At 37.9% G+C, this 24,964-nt stretch overlaps 1 protein-coding gene across 3 annotated transcripts in view; it reads left to right on the top strand.

Moving 5' to 3' along the window:
* Nucleotides 1–24,964, top strand: part of ATF6 (activating transcription factor 6) — a 226,606-nt gene that overhangs the window by 52,613 nt on the left and 149,029 nt on the right. For all 3 annotated transcript variants that reach the window (XM_024116831.3, XM_028488716.2, XM_028488717.2), the window contains exon 10: nucleotides 21,181–21,312. In XM_024116831.3, coding sequence (XP_023972599.1) covers nucleotides 21,181–21,312 — 132 coding nt within the window. The remainder of the gene's footprint in view (nucleotides 1–21,180; nucleotides 21,313–24,964) is intronic.

Genomic DNA, 24,964 nt, shown 5'->3' with positions numbered 1-24,964 from the left:
AATATCTCCAGACACCAAGAAGGAAATAGGAAAGAAACTGGCTATGAAACTCATAAAAAGCAGGAACTATTTCTTCTGGAGAAAATTTGGCACAGTGAAATATCAAAGCTCAGAGAGCAACAGTGTTTGAAAGACTGAAATTACCCCTGAACCAAATGTTGGGAATGGAGATGTTGCATCATGTATATTATTCAGAAGCATTTCTTAATTGACCTCATTGTTTGCAGTCTTTTCACTGCAAAACCAATGATCTTCTCGGACCTGGGAATCTGCCAGAGGAGCGGGAAATCCCCAGTTGAACCTTATTAGTACCACCTGGAAGATATTTACTGAACAACTTCCACATCCGTTGCCTTGAATATCTATAAAGCAAGCATTATTATGTTTTAATTGGTGCAGAAACTTCATAGGCTTTTAAATAATAGATTGTGAGTTCTGACTCAGCTTTTCTCAGGTACTACAAAACTAAGACTGGCCAGACATTTTAATCAGAGATTTCGAAAGCATTTTAAATTTAGGAACCTAAACTCTTTCAGAAGAGATCACATTACCATAGTAGTGTTGTTAATGTTGTTTCAGATGTTCAATGTAGAATTGAACTTTTGTGCCTTACTGGTATGGGTCCAAGTGAGAAAATATATAACACACATTTGCCAAATATAGGTATGCCTTAAGAAACATTTCCTGAAGGCACTTGGTGGTGAAATGTAAATACATCTTACATCTAAAGTAAGAGAGTTTTGTCAAAGTAGTGTGTAGCAAAACTGACTAGTTTGGAGAGTTTGGGGTTACTGAATAGTCATCACACAGAAAAAGAAAATAAACTAAGTAGACTTAAAAGGGTTAATTTTTCTGACCTTATTGATATTGTGTGGATGGTAAAGAAGGCATCTAGCTATTTTTGGCACAGGATTCAAAGAACTGGCCTACTCTGGGTGGTCTATAAAAATAGTAACTCTAGGCAGCAGGAATGGCTAAACAGGACAAATGTGAATTGGTAGGAAACCCTCTTCTTACTTACTACTCATTGGGGTTGATTCTATGATTATTAGTCATATTTTATAGTTGTAGAACCTGAAATTTAACCCAGATCTCTTTTTAAGAAATGATCATTGAAAACTCTGCCTTTTCTACTAAACCATAAAGCATCTTCTTTTCCTACCATTCTTCAAGAAACCTTAAGGACTTCTGTTTTTGGCAGTATGGTGGGCTAGAGGTACAGAGAAACTTTGCATTTTAGTACACCGGAAAATGCTGGATTAAAAAACAAATCAAAACTCTTATTTCATGGCTGAACTGAGGAAAAGGAAGCACTTCTCAGAGGTCAGAATATTAAGGTAACATAAATCCATAATGGTAAGCTAACATTAGAAGTGGTGCTTGTCCTAGAGTTATTTCCTCATCCTTTTGTCCTAGCATCTGGGAAGAGGAAAGAAAGCTCTGGATCCAAATAAGGTGAGAAGTCACAACTGAAGCCCTCCTACCCCCACACAAATAAAGCTGGAACTTCCAAAGAATGACAGTCTTGGTTGCTAAAAGAGAAAAAAGTAGATTGCCATACCACATAGGGAGAGTGTTGGTAAGTACCTATCTTGGTATTGGCTTTGAGTAGAGTAGAAATAAAGAAAGAATTTTCTCTTTACCACAAGCCCTAACTCATGCAGTTTGAGCCTAAATTTACACTACTTGTGTGGCCCCCAAAAAAACCAAGACAAAAATTTAGTTTAAGCGGTCCTGTGTTGGTGGTACTGCTAGTCTCCTGGCAGAATCAAATGTAAATCCTTCTCAGAGAAAGGCACTTTAAACAGACATCTAAGAAATTGCCAAAGGTAGGGTTCCAACTGAACATGAATCTACATCCTCTCACCTCCCCCAAATTATTAAACACACCAGGAAACAGGCCACCATGAATAAGAGTTAGAGGAAATAAACTACAGAATAAAACTCTGAAAGACTACAGATATTTGAATTAACAGATACTAGAGGTAAAATAAATATGTTAAATAAAAGAGGGAATTAAAGTATGCTGAAAGAACAAAAGACTATATGAATTAATCAGGACATTTTGAAAAAGAATCTGGAAATGTGATAATTTAAAAGTTGACATTAGAAAAACAATGCACCGGTTAAAACAAAAAATTAGGCACATTTGAAGAAAGAAATAGTAAATGGGAAGATGGATCTGAAGAAATTATACAGAATGTAACACAGAGAGACATAGAGATGGAAAACTTGAGAGATATTTAGAGACACTACCATAACTATGGGGTTACACTACAATAACTTAGTAATCAAAGTAACATCACCAGTCATGAGACATACTGACATCTTGTACCTCCTGATGTGATGCACTGAAAAGGGCACAACATCACTTCTGTGACATTCTTGCCAAAATGGCATAACCTGGGTTTTACCATGAAGAAACATCAGATAAAGCCAGATTGAGGGGGACATTAAAATATTTTTATAATCTTCAAAAGTTTCAAGGTATTAAGGAAAAAGGACAATAACCTCCAAGAAGATTTTGAGATATAGAAATGAAGAGCCAACAACAACAAAAATAATAAATGTGAATGAAACTTTTAAAAAAGTTGATGGTATAAAACATTAACAATGTCTAGTTTGTAAGGTTAAAACAAATCAAGATGGAAGTATAGTATTCCCCCCTTACCCTTGGGGGATATATTCCAAGACCGCATGGATGCCTTGGAATCATGGATGGTATCAAACTCTATATATACTATGTTTTTTCTATACGTACATACCCATGATAAAGTTTAATTTATAGATGAGTCACAGTAAAAGGTTAACAACAGTAACTAGTAATAAAATAGAACAATTATAACAATATACTGTAATAAAAAATTATGTGAATGTGACCTCTTTCTCTCTCAAAATAGCTTATGGTACAAATTTAATGTCTTTTCCATCTTAACTAAGCACTTACACACTGTGGCCATAACTTCTGCAGCTTGAGATGTGATGACAAAACTAGTACGATTTTCTTTTTCCTTCTTCACAATTTCATGGATAGAAGATTTGTTCTTACCGTAGATCTTAGCAACCTCAGCATATGATTTTTTTCCTTTCCATATTAAGTAGAGAACTTTACCTTTTCACTTAAAGGAAGCACTTTACGGCTTCTTTTTGGCACATGCAGATTGCCAGCATCACTACTCTTGCACTTTGGGGCCATTATTAAGTAAAATAAGGGTTACTTGAACACAAACACTGCAATACTGATACTGCGACAGTCGACCTAGTAACTGAGATGGCTGCTAAGTGACTAAACCAGTGGGATACACTAAACAAAGGGATGATTGACGTCTTGAAAGGGTGGGACTGAGCAGGACAGTGCGAGACTTCATCATGCTACTCAGAATAGTGCACAATTTAAAATTTATGAATTGTTTATTTCCGGAATTTTTCATTTAATATTTTTAGTATGTGGTGGATCGCAGGTAAATGAAACCGTGAAAAGTGATACCACAGGTAAAGGGGGACTACTATAATTTCTGGACAATAACATCTGATAAATTGTGAGGGGTGTGACTGAACTTAAAGCACTCAGACTTTCTATTGTTTGGGAAGTAGGTAAAGATAATGACTATGTTTAGACTTGTTAAATTAATTGGCATTTTAAAGTTTTGAGGGGTAACGTCTAACAAAATATAATTAGAATATATCATTTCAAAATCTATTAGAAGTAGTATTGTGGAATGAGGTGGACAGATTCAGTCAAAAAGATGTCATGAAGAGAAAAATAAAGAAACAGATTATGAAAGCACAAAATATTGTAGTAGAAATGAATCTAGAATATTATCTGTAATCACAATAAATGGAAATGTACTGAACTGTGCATTTAGAAGGCAAAGATTGTCAGACTGGATGCGGGAGAAAAGCAGAATTCAACTTCATGCTGTTTATAAGAGAAACACCTAAAAGCATAAAGCTACAGAAAGGTAGAAGATCAAAGGATGGAAAAAAAACAGTAGCTGAAAGAAGGCTGGAGTTACTTTATTAATATCAGATACATATACTTTAAGGAGAAAAGCATTATTAGACCTAGTCACTACATGCTGATTTAAAAGTATAATTTACCAGGAAGATATAATAATTCTAAATTAGTATGTTCCTAATAATATAGCTTGGAAACAATAACTGATGGACCTACAGGAGAAAATTGACGTTCTGCTGCCATAGTGGGAAATTTTAGCATACCTCTCTCTGTAATTGATAGACCACATAGACAAGAAAATCTTCAAGGATACAGAAGATTTGATTATTGTCAGTATTAAATTTGGTCTAGTGGCTGTATGTATATATACGGCATCTATCAACACATAGTTTTCCAACCATATATGAAAGTGTTAAAAATTAATCTGTACTAGGTCATAAAGGAAATATCAGCAAGTTTCAAAAACTAACATATGGACTACATTCACTGTGAGTGCAATTAAGCTAGAAATCAGTAACAAAAAGATGAAACTAAGAACTCCTATACTACTAAAAATTAAAAGGCACAATTCTAAATAACCCATAGATCAAAGAAGTCATAATGAAATTTCGTTTTAAATTATGGTATTAAAATGCTATTTATGGCCTTCCCTGGTGGCGCAGTGCTTGAGAGTCCGCCTGCCGATGCAGGGGACACGGGTTCGTGCCCCGGTCCGGGAAGATCCCACATGCCGCGGAGTGGCTAGGCCCGTGAGCCATGGCCGCTGAGCCTGTGCGTCCGGAGCCTGTGCCCCACAACGGGAGAGGCCACAACAGTGAGAGGCCCGTGTACCGCAAAAAAAAAAAAAAAAAAAAAAAAAAAAAAAAGCTATTTATCAGATCTTGTAGGAAGTACCATACTGTGTGGGAAAAGCAAATTGCAGAAAAATGTGTACAGTCTGATTACATTTATAGAACGTTCAAATCAGAAAAACTATACATTATGAATGCATGTGCATAAATGGTATAGCTATAAAGAAAAGCAAGGGAATTGTTATTACAGATTTCAAAAGTGGCATTGAGCAAGTTCAGCTCACTCCTAGGCTGGGCTAAGTATTTCTTGGTGTTCCCAAATTATCCTGTATACATATAATAGAATGTATCATATTTTACTAATTATTTGTTGGTGTATGTGTCTTCATCACTATAGACTCCTTTTTCCTTTTTTTAATTCTTAGTGGTGCTTACTTTATTGAGATTCCACAGTTTCCCATGGACCATTCTTTTTTTTTTGGCCTCACTGAGCAGCTTGTGGGATCTTAGTTCCCCAACGAGGGATCGAACCTGGACCCTGGCAGTGAAAGTGCTGAGTCCTAACCACTGGACTGCCAGGGAATTCCCTTCTTTTTTTTTTTTTGAGAATAGAAATTCTGCCTTATTCCTTTTTAAATATATTCTCAGCATCTAGCATAGTGTATGTAGTACATGGTAGACACATGTTGTACTGAATTGCAAAGGTTTTTGTCATGGTGACAAAGAGGGAAGGGCATTCCAGGCAGAGGCAATATTCTTAACTAATGCTTAGAGAGGTGAAAGAAGATGGCTTTTACCCACAGTAAGAAGCAGTCACGGATGGCTAGAGCTTACCTTGCTTTTAGATTGTGCTTGACGTGTTGTAGCTACTTGATAAATATTTGTTGGATGATGGTTGAGTGACTAAATGAATGAATGATTGAATGTTAATGAACATAGAATGTATGGTGGGGAATGATAAACAATTGGGCTGAAAGGGTAGGCTGTGTTCAGATCACATAGGCCATCATGTTTACTCTAAAGGAGAACAGCATGAAACAGTGACTAGTGCAAGGAAATGTCGTAGTGAGCACCAAGTAATGTGGTGTATGTTGTGAGTGTTGTACTGAGAAGAGGGAGATAAATGGAGATAGTTATTATAAGAAAAGACTTCACAGAGGAGAGTAGAATTAAAGATTTATAAGGAGAGGAGAGAAGGACATTCCAGGGCAAGTGTATGACACATGACAGTAACCAAGGTATAATACAGAAATGGAAAAGAAGTTGTCCCCCCTCTTAAAAGAATAAAAATGGCAAAAAAAATTTTTTTTCGAGTCCTGGGCCTCTTATGACTGGTTCCATTCTCTTTTTTTTTTGAATTTTATTTTATTTTATTTTTTATACAGCAGGTTCTTATTCGTTATCTATTTTATACATATTAGTGTGTATATGTCAATCCCAATCTCCCAATTCATCCTACCTCCCCCCCCCCCCCGCTTTCCCCCCTTGGTGTCCATACGTTTGTGCTCTACATCTGTGTCTCTATTTCTGCCTTGCAAACAAGTTCATCTGTACCATTTTTCTAGATTCCACATATATGCGTTAATATATGATATTTGTTTTTCTCTTTCTGACTTCACTCTGTATGACTGGTTCCATTTTCTTTGTGTTTTTCTGATTGTACATTTTCTAAGATACCTTAATTTTCATAGCTGTTCTCTTTATCTCATTACTACTACTTTCTGCACTATAAATGTAGTTTCTTCTAGTCATTTTTCAGACACTAAACCTTCTAACAGACATTGAAATTGGATAGGGTACAGTATAAATGGTTATTACATTTAAATTTTATGAGGTTGAGAAAGATATTTTCTTTGTTAGGGAGAGGACTTAATCTTTAGAATTTCCTCCTCTTGGGTTCGCGCTTCCTTAACAGTGGTCAAAGTTCATACCTGACGTTGTTCATACCAAAGGCATGGTTTTTCATTACTTCTCTATGCTGTGTTTCTGTTTGATTTGTAAGTTTTGTTGTTGTTTTAAGTTTGTACTTCATCACTATTTTGACATTAGGTAAGTTTAACTTGCTCCCAGACCCCAAGGATTGATGTAAATCTCAGACTTGTACAGATATCAAGGAAATACAGTGAGATAGGGGAAATGAGCAGTGTTCATTTTAGACACTGGTAAAAATATTTCTTCGTGGAGGGAAGCTGAATTTATTTAAGAAATGAGGGGGAAATAAGGGAAGAAAAAGGGAAAATAGATTAATTTTGATAGAAAGAAAAGAATTTCTGAAAGATTCTGTTATCAACATAAAGTTTAACCAGCAACAAACTATGTTAAAAATAGTTCCTTCTTTATAAAACAGGGTGATTAAGAGCTAGTTGGAAAAACATCAGTCTAAATGCTACTTGCAATTTGTTGTTTATTATCAGCTTTGTTATGTTCTGAGTTTTGTTGACTGTTGAGTAATGGTAGGGCTACAGTTTTTATCATAGAAGTTTGTGTGATGTTTTGCTAATTTTCCTTTTCTCCATAACAGTTTGGATGACTTTTTGGTAAATTCTCTCATAGTGGTTTTCAACCTTTCCTGTACATAATCACTATGAAATCTTAAAAAGAGAGCTAACTGAGCCCTACCTCAAACCTATGGAATCTACTTAGATGGGTCTAAATCATTTATTTTTATTTAAAAAATTTATTTATTCATTTATTTTATTTTTGGCTGCACTGGGTCTTCGTTGCTGTGCGTGGGCTTTCTCTAGTTGCGGCCAGTGGGGGCTACTCTTCATTGTGGTGCACGGGCTTCTCATTGCAGTGGTTTCTCTTGTTGTGGAGCATGGGCTCTAGGTGCACGGGCTTCAGTAGTTGTGGCACGTGGGCTCAGTAGTTGCGGCGCACGGGCTCAGTAGTTGCAGCGCATGGGCTTAGTTGCTCCGCAGCATGTGGGATCTTCCTGGACCAGGGATCGAACCCATGTCCCCTGCATTGGCAGGTGGATTCTTAACCACTGTGCCACCAGAGAAGTCCTTAAATCATTTATTTTTAAACAAAGTATTTTTCTTTAGGTAATCCTGAGGTATGTCCAGGGTTGAAAACTACTGTGTATATTTTTATGTTTCTTTCTTTCTATACATTGACCCCTATGGTAATTGTAAGAGCATTTATCCATTAAATTAGAAGATAATATATATAAGAGAAATTTTATTAAATCTCTAGACAGACACTTGTATAGTCATAGGTTTGTATTATATAATTGAGGAAATTTATGGACCTGTGTTTTGGACAGAACAGGAATCATAACAGAACCCTGTGAGAGGAACGTCTTCCTGGCACATAGGACTGCAGTATATACATTCCTTTGTTACATTTTTCCCTTTCTACTATTTAAAAAGTCACTATAACCATTCTCCTTTTCTGCAAATAATAAGACTTAAAAAAAATTTTACAAGGAACTGGGACCAAATGACAACAACCAAAAACAAAAAAGTGAAAAACTTTAAAAGATTCTTTCTAAAATTTCTTAATATATTGCCTTTTCAAAATACTTTCAAAAACATCCCGAGGCGGTTTAAAATATATTAGGTGTTAAAAAAAAATTAACAAGTGTTTGAAATTGATAATACTTTTCCCTTGTTTGTTCTGGTTGGGTGCTGTCCCCTCATAAGAACCAGAATCTTTACAGTTTGAGACATCAGACTTGGATGAGGAAGGGCAAACTGTACTACTTAAGGACCAGCTACTCTGTGGTTTTCTTATGAGACTATGTTATAGGGGAAAGGTAACCACAGAGAATATGGTATTGAATTTGAGTGGCCTGGAACTGGTTAGAAATAAAATGTCTCTAATTCCAATATTCTCCAAGTTTGTCAGCTTTTCATTATTTTTATAGGAAGAATTCTAGCTTTTTATCCTGAGATGAGCCTGTCCCCAAATCTGGCTTCAATTTTTTTTCCTTATTCAATTGCTGAGCACACTTTGCTGTATGATATCACTATTGGCTGTAAGTTAAAAATTACTGTATAACTTGAATGTCAGACTTCAAACCACCAAGTATACATGGTTTTGTTCAGCCAGGTTTTTAAATGAAATCTAATTCAAGTTTTTGGCTAAAAGTACTTTCCATATTTATCAAAGTGACACATAAACTGAAGAAATACATCTAAATACCAGGTGTTATTGAATCTGGGATTGCAGAGAGGTAGCAGAGCTAAGGGCAGTTCTTTTCCCAAATAGTCTAATTTACTCATGTTCTTCAAAAAAGTATCTGTGCAAAGTAATTTGTTCTCTTTTCTTCTAGCCTCTGTGGATTTCATCCTTTAAAAAAATGGCTTAGAGTCTATCAATAGTGAAGAGCTGAGTTTTGAGGGCATGGAAAATTCTGTTGATGATTTTCTTTAGTTTTGGCTTTCGTGTGAGCTATATATAGGGAGGTTTATGAGAAGTGTCACAGTGGCTTTATCATATATCACTTGGCTACCTTGCCCCTCAGACTTGATTTGTTACAGTGAAGGGAAAGGCAGTTGAAATCAGAAACGTACATCCATTGCTAACTTCCTTCTTTACCTTGAATAAGTCACTATGTCACTTTCAAAGATAAAAGGAGATAATGTGGTAACTTCTGCTGCTTCTGTCTTGTGAGAGGGCATCAGTGAGAGACTAGGGCAGATGAGAAAACTGTCAGAGTTTAAGTTGGTTAGTTTGATATTTTCTTTAGACTACAAATCTTAGTTTAACATAAAACAAGGACTAGTGGATGGTTTGTCTGAAATAGCTTTCTCAAACACCATTTTCAGTACTGAGCTGTGCAAAACGTAAATAATAGAGGAATACACAGCTTTACTTTGTAATAAGTGAAGGTCTAGCCTAATATTAAGGTAGTATAAGATAACTTTGAAACTTTGATTTTTCAAAATATATATGTAATTATTTATCGCTTCTAGGCAGTTTGCCTTTAATGTCTTATTTTCTCCAGATTTGACCTGTCCTGTCGTTTCAGTAAGCATTTGAAAAATATTTTAAGGGTTATTCCACAGATTGTTTTTAACAGAGTTATGGCTAGTATAGCATGAACTGTGTGTGCTGTGCATCTAGACTTCATGGTGTCTGTGTGTTGTGAACATAAGCTGGCATTGATGTCTTATGTTCCCAGGCAGTTTGTCACAATCCATGAGCTCTGAGGAGCTGATATTGGGGAATCACAGATACTCTGTATGCCTTATATGGCTTTCTATCTCAACTCTTTTACTGGAGTTCTCAATAAAACAGCATTACTTGCTTTCATTTTTCCTTCTCCCCCTTTTTTTGTGTGTGATGTGAATTTGAAAATGAGAGATAAAATGGAAATAAGACCGTTGGAAAAAAGAAGATGAATAAAAAAGTGAAGACAGTTTCAAAATAATCTGGGTTTGGCTGTATGTTGATACCACCTGTGCTTGGTTGGTAAAGGTAGCAGTTTTTGTGTGTTTTGTTGTGTTAAGCTTTTATTTATCAAACATTTGCTCTGCACCAAGTACTAGTCTAAGCACTTTATATAAATTAATTCCTCCTTGAACTCTAAGGTAAGTGTTATTATCTCCATTTTACAGATGAGGAAACTGAAGTCACAGCTAACATTTGGCAGAGCTAGGATTCACAGTCTGCCTTTGGAGCCCTTGTGTTAATCATTAATAGAACAACAGCGATCCATGCAGAGAAAAAGTTGCTATTTACAGATAGAGGAGTTAGGACTGTATCCAATAACTTTACCCATTTTCCTAAAGCTTAAGATTGGATGTGAAAGGAGAAAATATATATTTTATGGGTTGATGTGATTGGTGGGAATATAATAGAAGAGATTGCACTCAAATTTACAGGCATCGGGCTTCCCTGGTGGCGCAGTGGTTGAGAGTCCGCCTGCCGATGAGGGGTACACGGGTTTGTGCCCCGGTCCAGGAAGATCCCACATGCCGTGGTGCGGCTGGGCCCGTGAGCCATGGCGGCTGAGCCTGCGCGTCCAGAGCCTGTGCTCTGCAGCGGGAGAGGCCACGGCAGGGAGAGGCCCGCATACCGCAAAAAAAAAAAAAAAAAAAATTTACAGGCATCTTTTTGACATTGAGAATGAGTGGAGTGTGCCTTTCTCAAGTGAGAGGACACCAAAGAGTTGTTTGCACACAAACTTTTTGTATTAAACATTGACTCATTGACTTCAGTAATTTAATAACTGTAGTGTATTAGTTATTTATTGCTGTGTAGCAAACCACCCCAAAACTTAAAGGCTTAAAACAATAACAAGTCATTTACTTTGCTTAAACATCTGCAGTTTGGGAAATTCAACATCTCAGTAGAAACAGTGCTTCTTTGCTCCATGGAGTGTCAACAGGGTTGGCTCAGGGTGGAGGACCTACTTTCGAGCTGGCTCACTCATCAGGCCAGCAGGTTGGTGCTGGCCTGAGCTGGGACCTGAGCCAGGGCTATTGGCTAGAGGGTCTCGGTTTTTCTTCATTTGGGCCTCTCCACAAGCTGCTTGGCCTTCCTCGGAGTATAGTGGCTGGGTTCCAAGGTTGATCATCGCCTGTTAGAAGAGTGCTTGCTTTATAATTGTTCACTGAATGGATGAAAGAATCTCAGGTTGTTTTCTTGCTCTTGGCTCACTTGGCAAATTGCCACTGTAAAGTATGTGTTTCTTCTCAGGGTCTGGTAATCCCTGGTTCTGAGAACTGCTATTTAGAGGATTTTTTAAAAAAAATCTCAACTATTGATCTATTTCTTCCTTCAGTCAAATTTCTGTTTCTAGCAAATTACCCCCATTTACTACAAGTCTGCAAAAATCATCTGTGAACCATAAAATAAACAGAGAAAAATAGCTTTTTTAAGATTTGGAGAACTCCCTTGGGAACTCCCTGTCCTTAGCCTCAGTTGCAATAAAAATTAACATAATTTCCTGTTCCTGGATCTGGAGATGGTATAATAATGAGTTTACCATCTGCTGTTCTTGAGTTGTGGGTTAGTTTCCCTAAAATAAAGATCTGGATTTTTTCTCCTGGCATGAGGCAGAGTGTTACATAAAATTCATTTACTTGTTATTTAAAAAAAAAAAAGAATACCTTCTATGGGTTAAGCATTGTCCTCGAACAAAACAGGTCTCTGTACCTACAGGGACATACAGACAATAAACATAATAAGTGAAATAATAGAACAAAGGGATAAAATATAGTAGGGTAAATGGTTTTACAAGTGTGAGAGTGGTTGTTGGAATTGTAGTTTTAAATAGTGATCACTGTAAAGTAGACATTGGAACCAAGGCTTAAAGGTGATAAATAGCCATATGGATGGATATATGGAGGAAGAGCATTCCAGGCAGAGGGAACAACCAGTACAAAGGTGCTAGGGTGGAAGTGTGCCTTGCATGTTCAAGGAAAAGCAAGTGGGTCAGTGTGGTTGGACTAAAGTGAGCAAGGGGGAGAGTAGTAGGAGATGATGCCAGAGAGATATGATGGAGGGAGGAGTTAAATTTAGTGAGGCCTTGGTCATTGTAAGGATTTGGGCTTTTACCATGATAGAAATGAAGAGCCATCTGAAGGCTCTCTGTTTTGAGCAGAGGAGTGACATAGTAATTTGACCTAGATTTTAAAGCAATCATTCCAGTTGCTATGTTGAGAATAGCCTGAGCCTGGCAGGCAGGAAGACAAGCTGTGCCACTAACTGCTGTGTCATCTGTGGGGCACATAGCACTTTCCGATTTATAAAGCATGTTCGCATCCATCGTTTCATTTGAATCTTTGAAAAACCCTGTGAAATATTTATTTTTCCTATTTTACACGTGAGGAATTGGAGGTTCAGTGAAGTTAACCGACTTTCCCAGAGCGACTCAATTGGAGAGTCTCATAGCCACACGTTGAATCCATATCTCTTGACTCCAAATTCTGTGTTCTTCCCTCTATTCCACATTAAAACCTGAGGATCTTCATGCTCTTTCCAGCTTAAAGTGATTTCACTTTTACATGTGCAGTTCTCAGGGAGAGGAATAGCAGCATATGGATTTCTTTTGGGGATGGGAACCAGTAAGATTCTTACCTGCTGAGATGGCTTGAACTTAAAATTGACCAACTTGTACCATAAGGAAACAGGTTTGCAAAGGGAAGAATAGATTTGGAGGTTTGCCATTTTTTGTTCAGCTACTTGGTATGAAAATTGGGTGTCTGAAATCATATCTTAAGGATTAAGTTGGCTTCATAAATAACCTAAAACAGTTGTTGGCTTTTAGAATTTCATAAATGAAAAAGTAAAGTAACAATTCTTATAATACTTTTTCCAGACTTTTGGGGAAATTGAAATTACTTGTGTTTTATTAATCTGTGCTTTTCAGGCCCATTGACCCACAGCATGAGCAAGGGTTATTGGTGTATTGATTATTCTAAGGCTTAAAACTGTTGTGATTCTTGCAGGGTAGCATGTTTCTGGTCATAGAGACATAGAGACTTCTATTTTAAAAAATATTTATTTATAAAAATACTGAATAGAATCTGATTTAAGCTAATTTTGGAAAGTGATTAGATTGCCATGTTAATATGATCTATAAACAGTTAATCATTATACTAATTCTTTTTTAAAAAAATTAATTAATTAATTAATTAATTAATTAATGGCTGTGTTGGGTCTTCGTTTCTGTGCGAGGGCTCGCTCCAGTTGCGGCGAGCGGGGGCCACTCATCATCGCGGTGCGCGGGCCTCTCACTGCCGCGGCCCCTCCCGTTGTGGAGCACAGGCTCCAGACGCGCAGGCTCAGTAGTTGTGGCTCACGGGCTCAGTCGCTCCGCGGCATGTGGGATCCTCCCAGACTGGGGCTCGAACCCGTGTCCCCTGATTTGGCAGGCAGACTCCCAACCACTGCGCCACCAGGGAAGCCCCCATTATACTAATTCTTATTGTGACTCTGAGTCATCTCCTTGTGTTCTTGGAAATTTATTTTTCCCAAAATTAACAAAAAGGGACATTGAATGATGTAAAACACTCATGCCAAGAATCTAAAAGTTCATATCAACAGTAATTTTCTCATACCCTTTTGTACATTTGGCCATTATAAGGACTGTCAAATTCCTTTCTTAATATTTGTGTTGTCCAAATTGTACTAAGACAGTCTTGAATTCTGGCACTAAAATGAAACTCCTTTATGTCTTTCAGATATTAATAAAAACAAGGGAAATGTAAATTTGCAGTTATTTAGATGGTTAAAATTAGTTTCTATAGGTCATTTCATAGGTTCAAGTGTATATAGTTGGGGTTTTTTTGTTGTTTTTTTTTGCGGTACGCGGGCCTCTCACTGTTGTGGCCTCTCCCGTTGTGGAGCGCAGGCTCAGCGGCCATGGCTCACGGGCCTAGCCGCTCCGCTGCATGTGGGATCTTCCCGGACCGGGGCATGAACCCGTCGTCCCCTGCATCGGCAGGCGGACTCTCAACCACTGCGCCACCAGGGAAGCCCATATATAGTTGTTTTGAGCTGAATTGGATAGTCAGCTTCTCTGTAATTTAGCTTAAGAGAAATTTCATTTCACTTTATTTAATTAATTTATTTTTTTAGAAATTTCATTTTAAGACTTTAAAAAAAATTTACAAGGAATTGGGAGCAAATGACAACAACAACCAAAAACAAAAAAGTGAAAAACTTTAAAAGATTCTTTCTGGGCTTCCCTGGTGGTGCAGTGGTTGAGAGTCCGCCTGCCGATGCAGGGGATACGGGTTCGTGCCCGGTCCGGGAGGATCCCACATGCCTCGGAGCGGCTAGGCCCGTGAGCCATGGCCGCTGAGCCTGCGCGTCCGGAGCCTGTGCTCCGCAATGGGAGAGGCCATAGCAGTGAGAGGTCCGCATACTGCAAAGGAAGAAAGGAAAAAAAAAAAGATTCTTTCTAAAATTTCTTAATATATTGCCTTTTCAAAATACTTTCTGGGCCAATGGGTAGGTAATAAAATTGAGACTTATGGACTGTTTGGATCCTTATTTTTGCCTCTTCTCTGACCCATTTCCTTGTTTAAAATGCTTTGTTGACTCTATAATAAAAGTGTTGTGAAGATCCTTTTTGTGGAGTCCATTGAATGAGATCTGAGTGAGCCCTCAGACTAAAAAAGGGTAAAAGTTACTAAAGTAGCTATGGTTAAACATATATTGTCATTACACTGTGATAATCATTACTCACGTGGGCAGTGGGAAAAAATAGTGATCACTTATGAGCCAAACCCATCAACATTAAAACTGATTCCTAGGGAGTGTAGCTGCTACGTGATTACAGCACAGTCCATTTACAGATGGAATAACCTAAACTGATAGTTAAACTCAAGGCATTTGCTTTAACAGTCACAAATTGTGAATAGAAATGCCAGTTTTCACAGTGGTAATAAAATCATCAAAAGAACAATGATCAGTAGAAGAGCTCTTTAAAAACTTCAAAGTACTAATGATTGTGAACTCTTGTAATTTACTCCATAAATCATCCGTAAACCACATAAATCATTTAGAAAAAAATAAATAAATTTATTTATTTATTTATTTTTGGCTGAGTTGGGTCTTTGTTGCTGCGCACGGGCTTTCTCTAGTTGCGGTGAGCGGGGGCTTCTCACTGCAGTGGCTTCTCTTGTTGTGGAGCACGGGCTCTAGGTGCGCAGGCTTCAGTAGTTGTGGCTCGAGGGCTTCAGTAGTTGTGGCTCGCAGGCTCTAGAGTACAGGCGCAGTAGTTGTGGCGCACGGGCTTAGTTGCTCCTCAGCATGTGGGATCTTCTCAGACCAGGGATCAAACCCGTGTCCTCTGCATTAACAGGCAGATTCTTAACCACTGCACCACCAGGGAAGCCCACATGAATCGTTTCTGATTGTCTCCTTCCACATCCCTCTCGTCTGACTTCCCCATCCTTTTCCCCAAACTGTCCACTTCTGTTGGATTTATTGTGAGCAACATGTAACTTTTAGGGAATTGAGGTAGGAAAGATGTTACGAGAAACAAGATTAGTTTAAAACAGTGGCTCTCAAACATTGGCATATATCACCTGGACAGCTAGTTAAAACAGATTGTTAGGCACCGCTCCCAGAGTTCTTGGGTGAGTAGGTCTGGAATGGGGCCTGAGAGTTTGCATTTCTAACCAGTTATCAGGTGATGCTAATGCTGCTGGTCCAGGTACCACACTTTGAGAATCACTGTGCTAGGGGAAGGTGCATTCTGATCCAGAGGAACTAACAAAGTGTGTTAATTGCTAGTTGACAGTAGGATTCAAGAAAGGAAAAGTATAGGAGCTACTCCTAGAAGCCATAGCAGCCACTTTGACTTGGCAGTTAACTATGAGAGCCTTGCAAACAGCTTTAAGATCCCTAGCCAGGAAATAGGAAAGCAGAGGAACCAGTCTAGTAATCTGCTGTTTTTCTGGCAGTGGTAATCATCAAGTAGTCTAGATGAATAGGAGACAAAAGTAATACCAGTTTTTAAAAGAAAGAAGGTAGATTTTTCCCCATTAGACCAGGGAATTTAATATTATTCATAGGGAAGGTTTTGATATAGAAAGGGATATGTTAACTGGGAGCCACAGTTAAAACAAGAACAAAACATACCAGTTTTGTTTATTTTATTCAGTAAATTGCTAGACTTAATGATAATGTGGCAGACAGGGCCATCCATAAATAATCTAGCCTTGCATTACGGTTAGTCTCCTTTCTTTTCCTTCTCTCTCTGAGATGATCCCTTTCTCACTGTGCTTGCACATGCACATGTCCACTTACATACCCTCTCCTGCTTTACTTGCAATTCCCCAAGCAAAACATACTCTCTTATGTCTGTGTCCTTTTTCATATACTAGTCTATCTACATGAAATGCCTTCTCACATCCTCCTTTCCACCTGTTTATTTACTGCTTGTATTTTAAGATAACTTCATGATCCTCTTGGTAAAGATAAAATGCCCTAGTTATATGCTTCTATAACATTCGGCATTAACCCCTGTTATGCTGCTAATCCCTCTATTAACTTTTGTCTGTATCACTCTTCCCCCCCCCCGCCATACACACACACACACACACACACACACACACACACAGTATTTGATTTTTATCTTTGAGTCTTTAGCATCAAATATGATTCCTGGAACATAATAGGTATCTAGTACATGTTGAATAAATGAGTGAATCAATCAGTCATTCTGGGAAATGTCAACATAATGCAGTGATGATGTTCTAATCCTGGACCCAAATCCTGGCTTTGTTAATTACTCAGAGCACTTACATTTCTGACACCAATTCCAATGTATGTTTTTCCACACCACCAAACATTTCTCCCTAAGTGTTCTGATCACCCAGTTCCAATGTGTGGGGGAGGTTTTTCCCATACCACCAAGCAATACTCAGACACTAGCTGGGTGTCCTACAATTAAACTTAACTCTGACACAGACAGTGTGGAGATAGTGTCAGATCCCACACGTTAAGGGCTCAGTCCTATAAGAGTTACCCTACACCCCGTTCAGGCATCAATTGCTAATCCAAGCTGTCACCTGTGCTTCTGGCTAACGGGCTATAGATCAGAGGTTCCCATGACCTCAGGTTCAGTTAATTTGCTATAGTGGCTCACAGAAGTCAGAGAAACATTTTACTTACTAGAGTACCTGTTTATTATAAAAGGATATAACTCAGGAACAGCCAAATGGAAAAGCTGTGTAGGGCAAGGTATGGGGGAGTGGACAGGGAACTTCCATGCCCTCTTCAAGCTCACCACTGTCCCTGAATCTTCACCAACCCAGATGCTCCCTGAATCCCTTCCTTTTGGGTTTCTAAGGAGGCTTCATGACAGAGACAGATTGATTAAGTCATTGGCCATTGGTGATTGAGCTCAATCTCTAGCTCCTTTCCCCTCCCTGGAGTTGGGGGGTGGTGGGTGGGACTGAAAGTTCCAACTCTCTATTCTTATGGTTCTCTCTATTCTCTATCCTTAGGTAACCTAAGGGCCTTCGAGCTCACCTCATTGACATAGCAAAAGGCACCTTTATGGGTCTTATCACTTGGGAAATTCCAAGGGTTTTAGGAGCTCTGTGCCAGGAAGATGTTGTGACCAAATATATATTTCTTTTTATAAATCACCATATCACAGCATGACCTTGGGCAAACTGTTTAAGCTCTTTGAGCCTCAACTTTCTTTGAGCTTTCATTCATTAGTACATAGTAGATGCTCAAAAAATGGTTGCTGCTGTTATACTGTATTTGCATCTTAGAAGAATGTTTAACAGCTTTGTAATATCTCTGTGGTCAAGACAGGGAATTTTGGTCTAGGATATATTACAATTAATTCATAAGTGGTTTAACTTATGTTTTTACAAACTTGGAAGGCGCTCCCTAGGAGCAAGCTGCAGGGCTCAATTTCTTGGCTCTATTCTTTTCGATATCTTAATAACAACTTAGTTGAGGATGTTGATGTATGTTGTTCCTTGCTTAGAAGGAGAATTTCTTTTGCTAATTAGGATTCTAAAAGTTCTTGAATGATATTTTAAGAGGAATTTGATGTAAATTATTCAGATGGATCAAAAAGCTCAATTATATAGCTTCAGAATTGGAAGTGAGAGAGGAAAGGAAGGGAAGGTAATAGTCCAAAATCAGTTTGTGAGAACAGTTTGAGTTTTAATTAAACCAGCCTCAATATAGAGTTTGATGTAACTGCCAAAAGCCTACCTGATATTAGGTAGATTGGTGGAAGAATAATATTTAGAACATGGGAAGGAATTACCCCGTTCTATCCTATAATGGTCATACTACCTCAGAAGTGTTGTGGCCGGTTCTGGACCCATCTCTGAGAAACATATTGAGAGGGGAGTGACCAAATATGCTGAAGGGACCTAAGACTGTACTATAAAGAGAAACATATGGAAGAAACTAAAGCCTTGAAAAAGAAAGCCTGGAGTGAGGGGCAGGGGATGTTAGGTGTCTTTGGACATTGGAAGAAGGCTTGTTTAGACTTGTTCTGAATAGCCACAGAGTCCAGAACTAGTACCAAGACTGGTGGTACTACTTAAAGCATTTCTAGTTTAAAAACAAACAAACAAACAAAAAAAAGAGGACCCTATTGAAGTGAATCCCAGGGAGGGACACCCAGAATTTGCTCCCCTCCCAAACACCGTTCCTTCCCAGGAGCTTTAGCTCAACACTGTCCAATGGAAATAAAATGTGAGTGGGCCGCATACACAATTCTTAAATAGGGTGATGGAGCTTCTCCTAGGGATTGGCGGGGTTGAGGGCGTACTCCAACCAAACAGGAATGTTACTATGTGGATATTTCACTAATGCAATGGAAGGGTGGGCCAGTAGGGGGTGAATTAATTGAGATGCTGTAAACTGGCCGGAAAGTTCTTAACTTTGATTTTGTTTGCTGCATACTTTACTAAGTAGAATTTTTAGCATTACACTTGAAAGAATTAAAAAGTAAACACTTTTCAAAAACATAAGTTTCGAAAAGAAAAAAATATATTCTGCAGTTATCACATTCTTCATTTGGCTTCCTGACAAAATTGTTTTGTTTACTGCTTATCTCATATTTTCTAAAATACTCACCAAACTAAGTTTTCCTGAGTTTACTTGGACATTCCATTAGGCCTTTTACCTCGTTTGCAGAAGGGTTTTATACTGTTTGCAACCACTCTGGTAAACATTCTGTCTGAAAAATACAATTGTAACAAAATGTAGCCTCAGTTGTAGCAAAATTAAATTTTACACAATGATCATAATTTGGTGGTACACTTTTGAAGAGTTTGTAGTATGCCAAAGTTCCACAGCATGCCTGTGAGAACCCCTGGAAGGCAGTGATTCTGGGAGTAAAGAATTGAGGAGAATAGGAAACATAATAAGATATCAGGAAAAGAGTCTAGAGAGGTGTACCTGCTTTTTGCTTCTACCTAACATCCCTTTCCCCAAATTTGGAGGCAAATTACTAAACCCCAAAGAACTCCTTTTCTCTTGGAATCACAGGACCCTTAACTGTGATGCTCTCGTCAGCCTTATTTTCCTCCTCTACTTCATCCCTCTAAATAGGCTCTGGTATCCCTTCTTTTGTGCTTCTCTAGGGAAATTCTCTTTGTGTTGAATTTCAAGAAGATTATGACTAGTGTTAAGTTATATGTGTGGCCTTGTAAAATTAAACACACACACAAGATATTTTATTGATGAGCCAAATTTCTAAGCCCTTGATTGATGAGCTAAAAGTGTTGGGACTTCCCTGGTGGCACAGTGGTTAGGAATCCGCCTGTCAATGCAGGGGACTCGGGTTCGAGCCCTGGTCCAGGAAGTTTCCCACATGCCGCGGAGCAACTAAGCCCCTGTGCCACAACTACTGAGCCTGTGCTCTAGAGCCCGCAAGCTGCAACTAGTGAGCCCATGCGCCATAACTACTGAAGCCTGTGCGCCTAGAGCCTGTGTTCCGCAACAAGAGAAGCCACGACAATGAGAAGCCCGCGCACCTTAACGAAGAGTAGCCCCCGCTCACCGCAACTAGAGAAAGCCCACTCACAGCAACGAAGACCCAACACAGCCATAAATAAATGAATGAATGAATGAATAAAAGTGTTAAATAACTATTGCAGTATTTGATTGATATTGATATACATATGTTTGCCCCAAATACATGAAGAAGGAATTAGGGAGAGTGGGGAGAAAGAAGTAAATAGGAAACTTTCATAGGCATTAAAAAAAAAAAAAAAATTATGGGCTTCCCTGGTGGCGCAGTGGTTGCGCGTCCGCCTGCCGATGCAGGGGAACCGGGTCCGCGCCCCGGTCTGGGAGGATCCCACATGCCGCGGAGCGGCTGGGCCCGTGAGCCATGGCCGCTGAGCCTGCGCGTCCGGAGCCTGTGCTCCGCAATGGGAGAGGCCACAACAGTGTGAGGCCCGCGTACCACAAAAAAAAAAAAAAAAAAAAAAATTTCTCTTAGCTTTATTTGATAGCCTGCCTTCTGGGATTGTGAAAATCTAAAGAATTTGGCTGTTGATAAAGAGAAAAATTCCCATTTCATTCGAAGTATTTCCTCATTGAAAATAATCAGTTTGCAGCATCCAAGACTTCTTATTCCAGTTTTATCTGAGTTTAGAATTTGTTTATATGTACCTATTTCTACTTTTTATGTACCTGTTTCTACTTTATATATATACATATATATATATACACATAACATAATTATAGTTTTTAAAGCATATAGAATACTGACTTTGTCTAAACAGGTTATAAATAAGGTACTTCTATACTTATAAAAACTATTTTCAAAATTATTTTTCATATATGTACAGGATGCCAAGCTAGGGATTTGACCATATCAGTAAGCTGTTTTGACTTGCTTCTATGCCTAGTATTCTTGCTGTGTGTATAGAGCTACAAAAGGAATTTTGATTTGCTTCAGAGCTACATATAATATGCATATGTATGACATATTTTTATTTCAATTATTTCTTAACATTTTCAAATTTTCAGTATGTTGGAACGAGATTCCAGGAGAATGAATCCTGGTGTGAACCCTACAAATCAAAGGAGGCATCTTCTAGGATTTTCTGCTAAAGAGGAGCAAGACACATCAGATGGTATCATCCAGAAAAACAGCTACAGGTTAGATTTACATCTAAATTGTTTATATACAATTTTAACTAGTAGAACAAACAAGGTACAAGGACATTCATTAATTTTACTCTTAAGATCAGTTCTAAGAATAAATATACTTTTTAAAAGCTGTCCCAGTTTCAGAATTCTTATAGAGATGTGACCTTAAAAATCTCAGTTTGGGCTTCCCTGGTGGCTCAGTGGTTGAGAATCCGCCTGCCGATGCAGGGGACACGGGTTCGTGCCCCGGTCCGGGAAGACCCCACATGCCGCGGAGCGGCTGGGCCCGTGAGCCATGGCTGCTGAGCCTGTGCGTCCGGAGCCTGCGCTCCACAACGGGAGAGGCCACAACAGTGAGAGGCCCGCATACCGAAAAAAAAAAAAAAAAAAAAAAAAAAATCTCAGTTTGTGTGCACTAATATACAAATTGAAATGCATACAATATATACATATTATATTGTATATCATGTCTTTAATATAGTTATTTTATCTATCATATGTTTATACATATAATGTATTTAATATTTGTTACTATATCATCTGTGATAGATATGATTTGGTGGAATGATATGGTTGAACCTGTTTGTAGTCATTAGATAAAATCATTTATACTTGTTTATTGTGATTTTTGTTGAATCTCCTTCCCTTGTTATAATTTAATTCTGTCTTGGTAAATTTCCATATAGCTTGTCAATAGTAAAAGACTTAACTCTATGAAAACACAATTTCTATGTTATGTCAACTAGAAGAAGGTTATAGTGGACCTTTTCAGACCTGTATACTTTTTGATAAACATTTCCCTGTGTTATTTGTAATTGTTATTAGAGCCAAATGGAGCTAGGTCCTTGACTAACAAGGCAAAGGGAGGTCATAGTGTGGCAACTGTGGCACAGAATAATGCTTGAAAATCATTAAAGATTTGTTTACTCTTAACTAAGGTTTTACAGGCCAAAGGCCATAGGGGAATCATTCTCCTGATTTTTACTTTGTTACACTCATACCATTTAATGAGATTATTACCATAGTCCTTCAGGCTTGTCTTCATTTAGTCTTCCTGGAAAAAATGCTAGTATTCATTTTTTTTTTAGGAAGCTGCAGTGTGGAAAGTACTATGCTAAATGTGGCAGAGGATCCAAAGAATTATATGGTAGTGACTGTAATGCAACATAGAATGTGATAGATGTCATGATGTTGGAAAACTTCACATTTCCTGCCTTTTTTTTTTTACGTGACCAAATTAGCCATCCTTCTGAAATACTGATCTTAGTGATCATATAAGAGTGTCCCTGAATATTGCTAGAGTTTAACAGAATTTTTAATTTACCAAATAATTTTTCCAAGTTTGCCCTACATGTCCTGTAATTTTGAGTTCTGTTGTCTACATGAGATCCAGCTAAGGTTACATTTTTAACAGATAGTCTTTGGATGTGTCAGAGTTGAGAGTGTGCCACTTAGGTTGTATAGCTTGTTGCTAAAAATGGAATGAGATTAGACACCGGAAATTACCGTTCAGGTAAGCTTGACAAGAATATTACTTATTTTTCACTAGCTACAATAAATAGAAGCCTTCATTTATTATATGTCCATGTTAGAGTAAGGTAATATGGTGGTTCCTGGAAAGCACAGTACACTGATTGTACTAGTTCAAACTAGAGGTCTGGATGACTTTTAGGCTGTAATTTATCAGCTTTCAAAGTAGTGCATGAAATGCAAGCCATCTCTCTGTCCCTGACCCCAGAGTCACCACTGCCTGTGCATAATCTGGGTTACTGGTCTTAGTAAAAAATGGATGCGATTATCGATTCTTGTAAAGGTTATGTGTAAGTCTCTTGAAATATCTAAGGTTATTATTGAGGCACTTGGGAGATTTAGGTGTTGGTCCATTATTTGATGTTCTTTCTTTTATTATTGTAAATACTGAATAACAGATACCAAAAACATGTTTGTGAAACATTTGAAAGCACCAAGTATTAATTTGTTTTAAACTGAATTTTAGGTGGTTTATTTATACTCAGCCATGACATTTGTATTTATTTTTTAAATGCAGCTTATTTTATGTTATGTTTCATTTTTTAGGAGAGTTACGAGAACTGGTTCAAATAAAAAAGGAGTAGATTCTTAATGTTGTAATTTATAATACTGCATTTGCCTTTTATTTAATAATTAACTGCATATATTTTTTCAGTCTTAGAAATGTGTGGTATATAAATAATATGACCATATAGTTTGTCAACCAAACTGAGGCACTTCTGAGAATGAAAGGTAGTGCTAGTAATATTTATGTCAGGACGTCAGGCATAAATCAGGACTGTCTTAGATAAAGGGAAAAGGATAGTCACCCTACACATAAGGCATCAGCCAGAACCTATAGTCCAGGAATTCTCATTAACTCTAGCTCCTTAATACTATCCTTCACTTTAGTGATTTATTTGTTGAAATTTTTTCTATTGGTATGGAATGCTTGCAGGCAGCCTAGAACCCTGGCCATCTCAGGACTAGTGTGGATCTAATTGCCTCCAGATTGCATGTTGGCTTAGGTTCTCCCTTTTCTTTTCCCTTCAACTCCACCCAGTCCCTTTCCTGATATTTTTCCTATCAGATTTTTTTTTTCTTTTCCAAAGAATATTTTTGGCTGATAGAACAAAGCCAGTCAGCACAGATGTGCAGAAATCATTACTAGAGTTTATCACATGGAAATAAAATTATAAATCAGAATTATATTTTCAATAGTAGTTTTAGACTTTTCTGATGGACTTAAGCATTTGTATTTTAGGCCTGATTTTTAAAATAACAAGTATGTGACAGATCTTTGTTCTTGGAAGTTTTTTTTTTTTTTTTAGTGTGGCAAACAGCCTTTTCTTATAAGCATTCAGAATTTACCAAGTGCAAGGCAGAGTTTTTTTTCTTCTCCCTCAACAGCTAGTTTAGGCTGATTTCCTTTTGTGTGTGCAGTCATTCTTGTGTACCACCACCTCCGTTTTATTTCAAATAACTTAACCCTAACAGGCAGAAGAAAGGACATCAAGAATGTTTCTGGTGCAACCTGCAGGGAAGAATCATCTATATACCCTCAGCTGTTTCTTTCTTCCCCTTGTATGTGGCATACATAGAAGTCTCTGACTTTTATCTTGAAGTTAGTTTTCCACTCGGCCAAAATTATTTTTGTCAAGGGGGCCAGTGAATTCAGCACTGTCAAATTCAGTGAAAACTTGTTTTTATCTGACTTGATCTTTCCTCGGCACTTGGCTGTGTAGATCACTCCTCCTTGAAGCATTCTCCTTTTGTATTGCTACATTTTTAGTTTCCTCTTTTTTCATGGGCTCTGCTTCATCTTTGTAGGCTCCTCCACTATCCAAATCTTAAGGCTTGGAACTGTGGACTTTTTTGTTTTCTTTCTGCCATAATTTAGCACACAATCCATTTCTATATATCCCGATGACTCTTGAATTTATGTTTCCCGTCCAGACTTCTGAGTCTCCAGAGTCATATATCCAGTAGTTTCCTTGAATTGTCTTTTAACATTTCAAACTTAACACCTGCACAGTGAAACTCCAGGTCCTTCTCCATATTCTGTTTCCACCCACTTCTCTACAATAGGCTTCTTTGTTTTTTTTTTTTTCTATTTTTTTTAACATCTTTATTGGAGTATAATTGCTTTAAA

The sequence above is a fragment of the Physeter macrocephalus genome, chromosome 4, assembly GCF_002837175.3.
Source record: "Physeter macrocephalus isolate SW-GA chromosome 4, ASM283717v5, whole genome shotgun sequence".
Lineage (NCBI taxonomy): Eukaryota > Metazoa > Chordata > Mammalia > Artiodactyla > Physeteridae > Physeter > Physeter macrocephalus.
The sequence above is the reverse complement of the archived record's forward strand: the minus strand, read 5'-3'. Positions and strand labels throughout refer to the sequence as shown.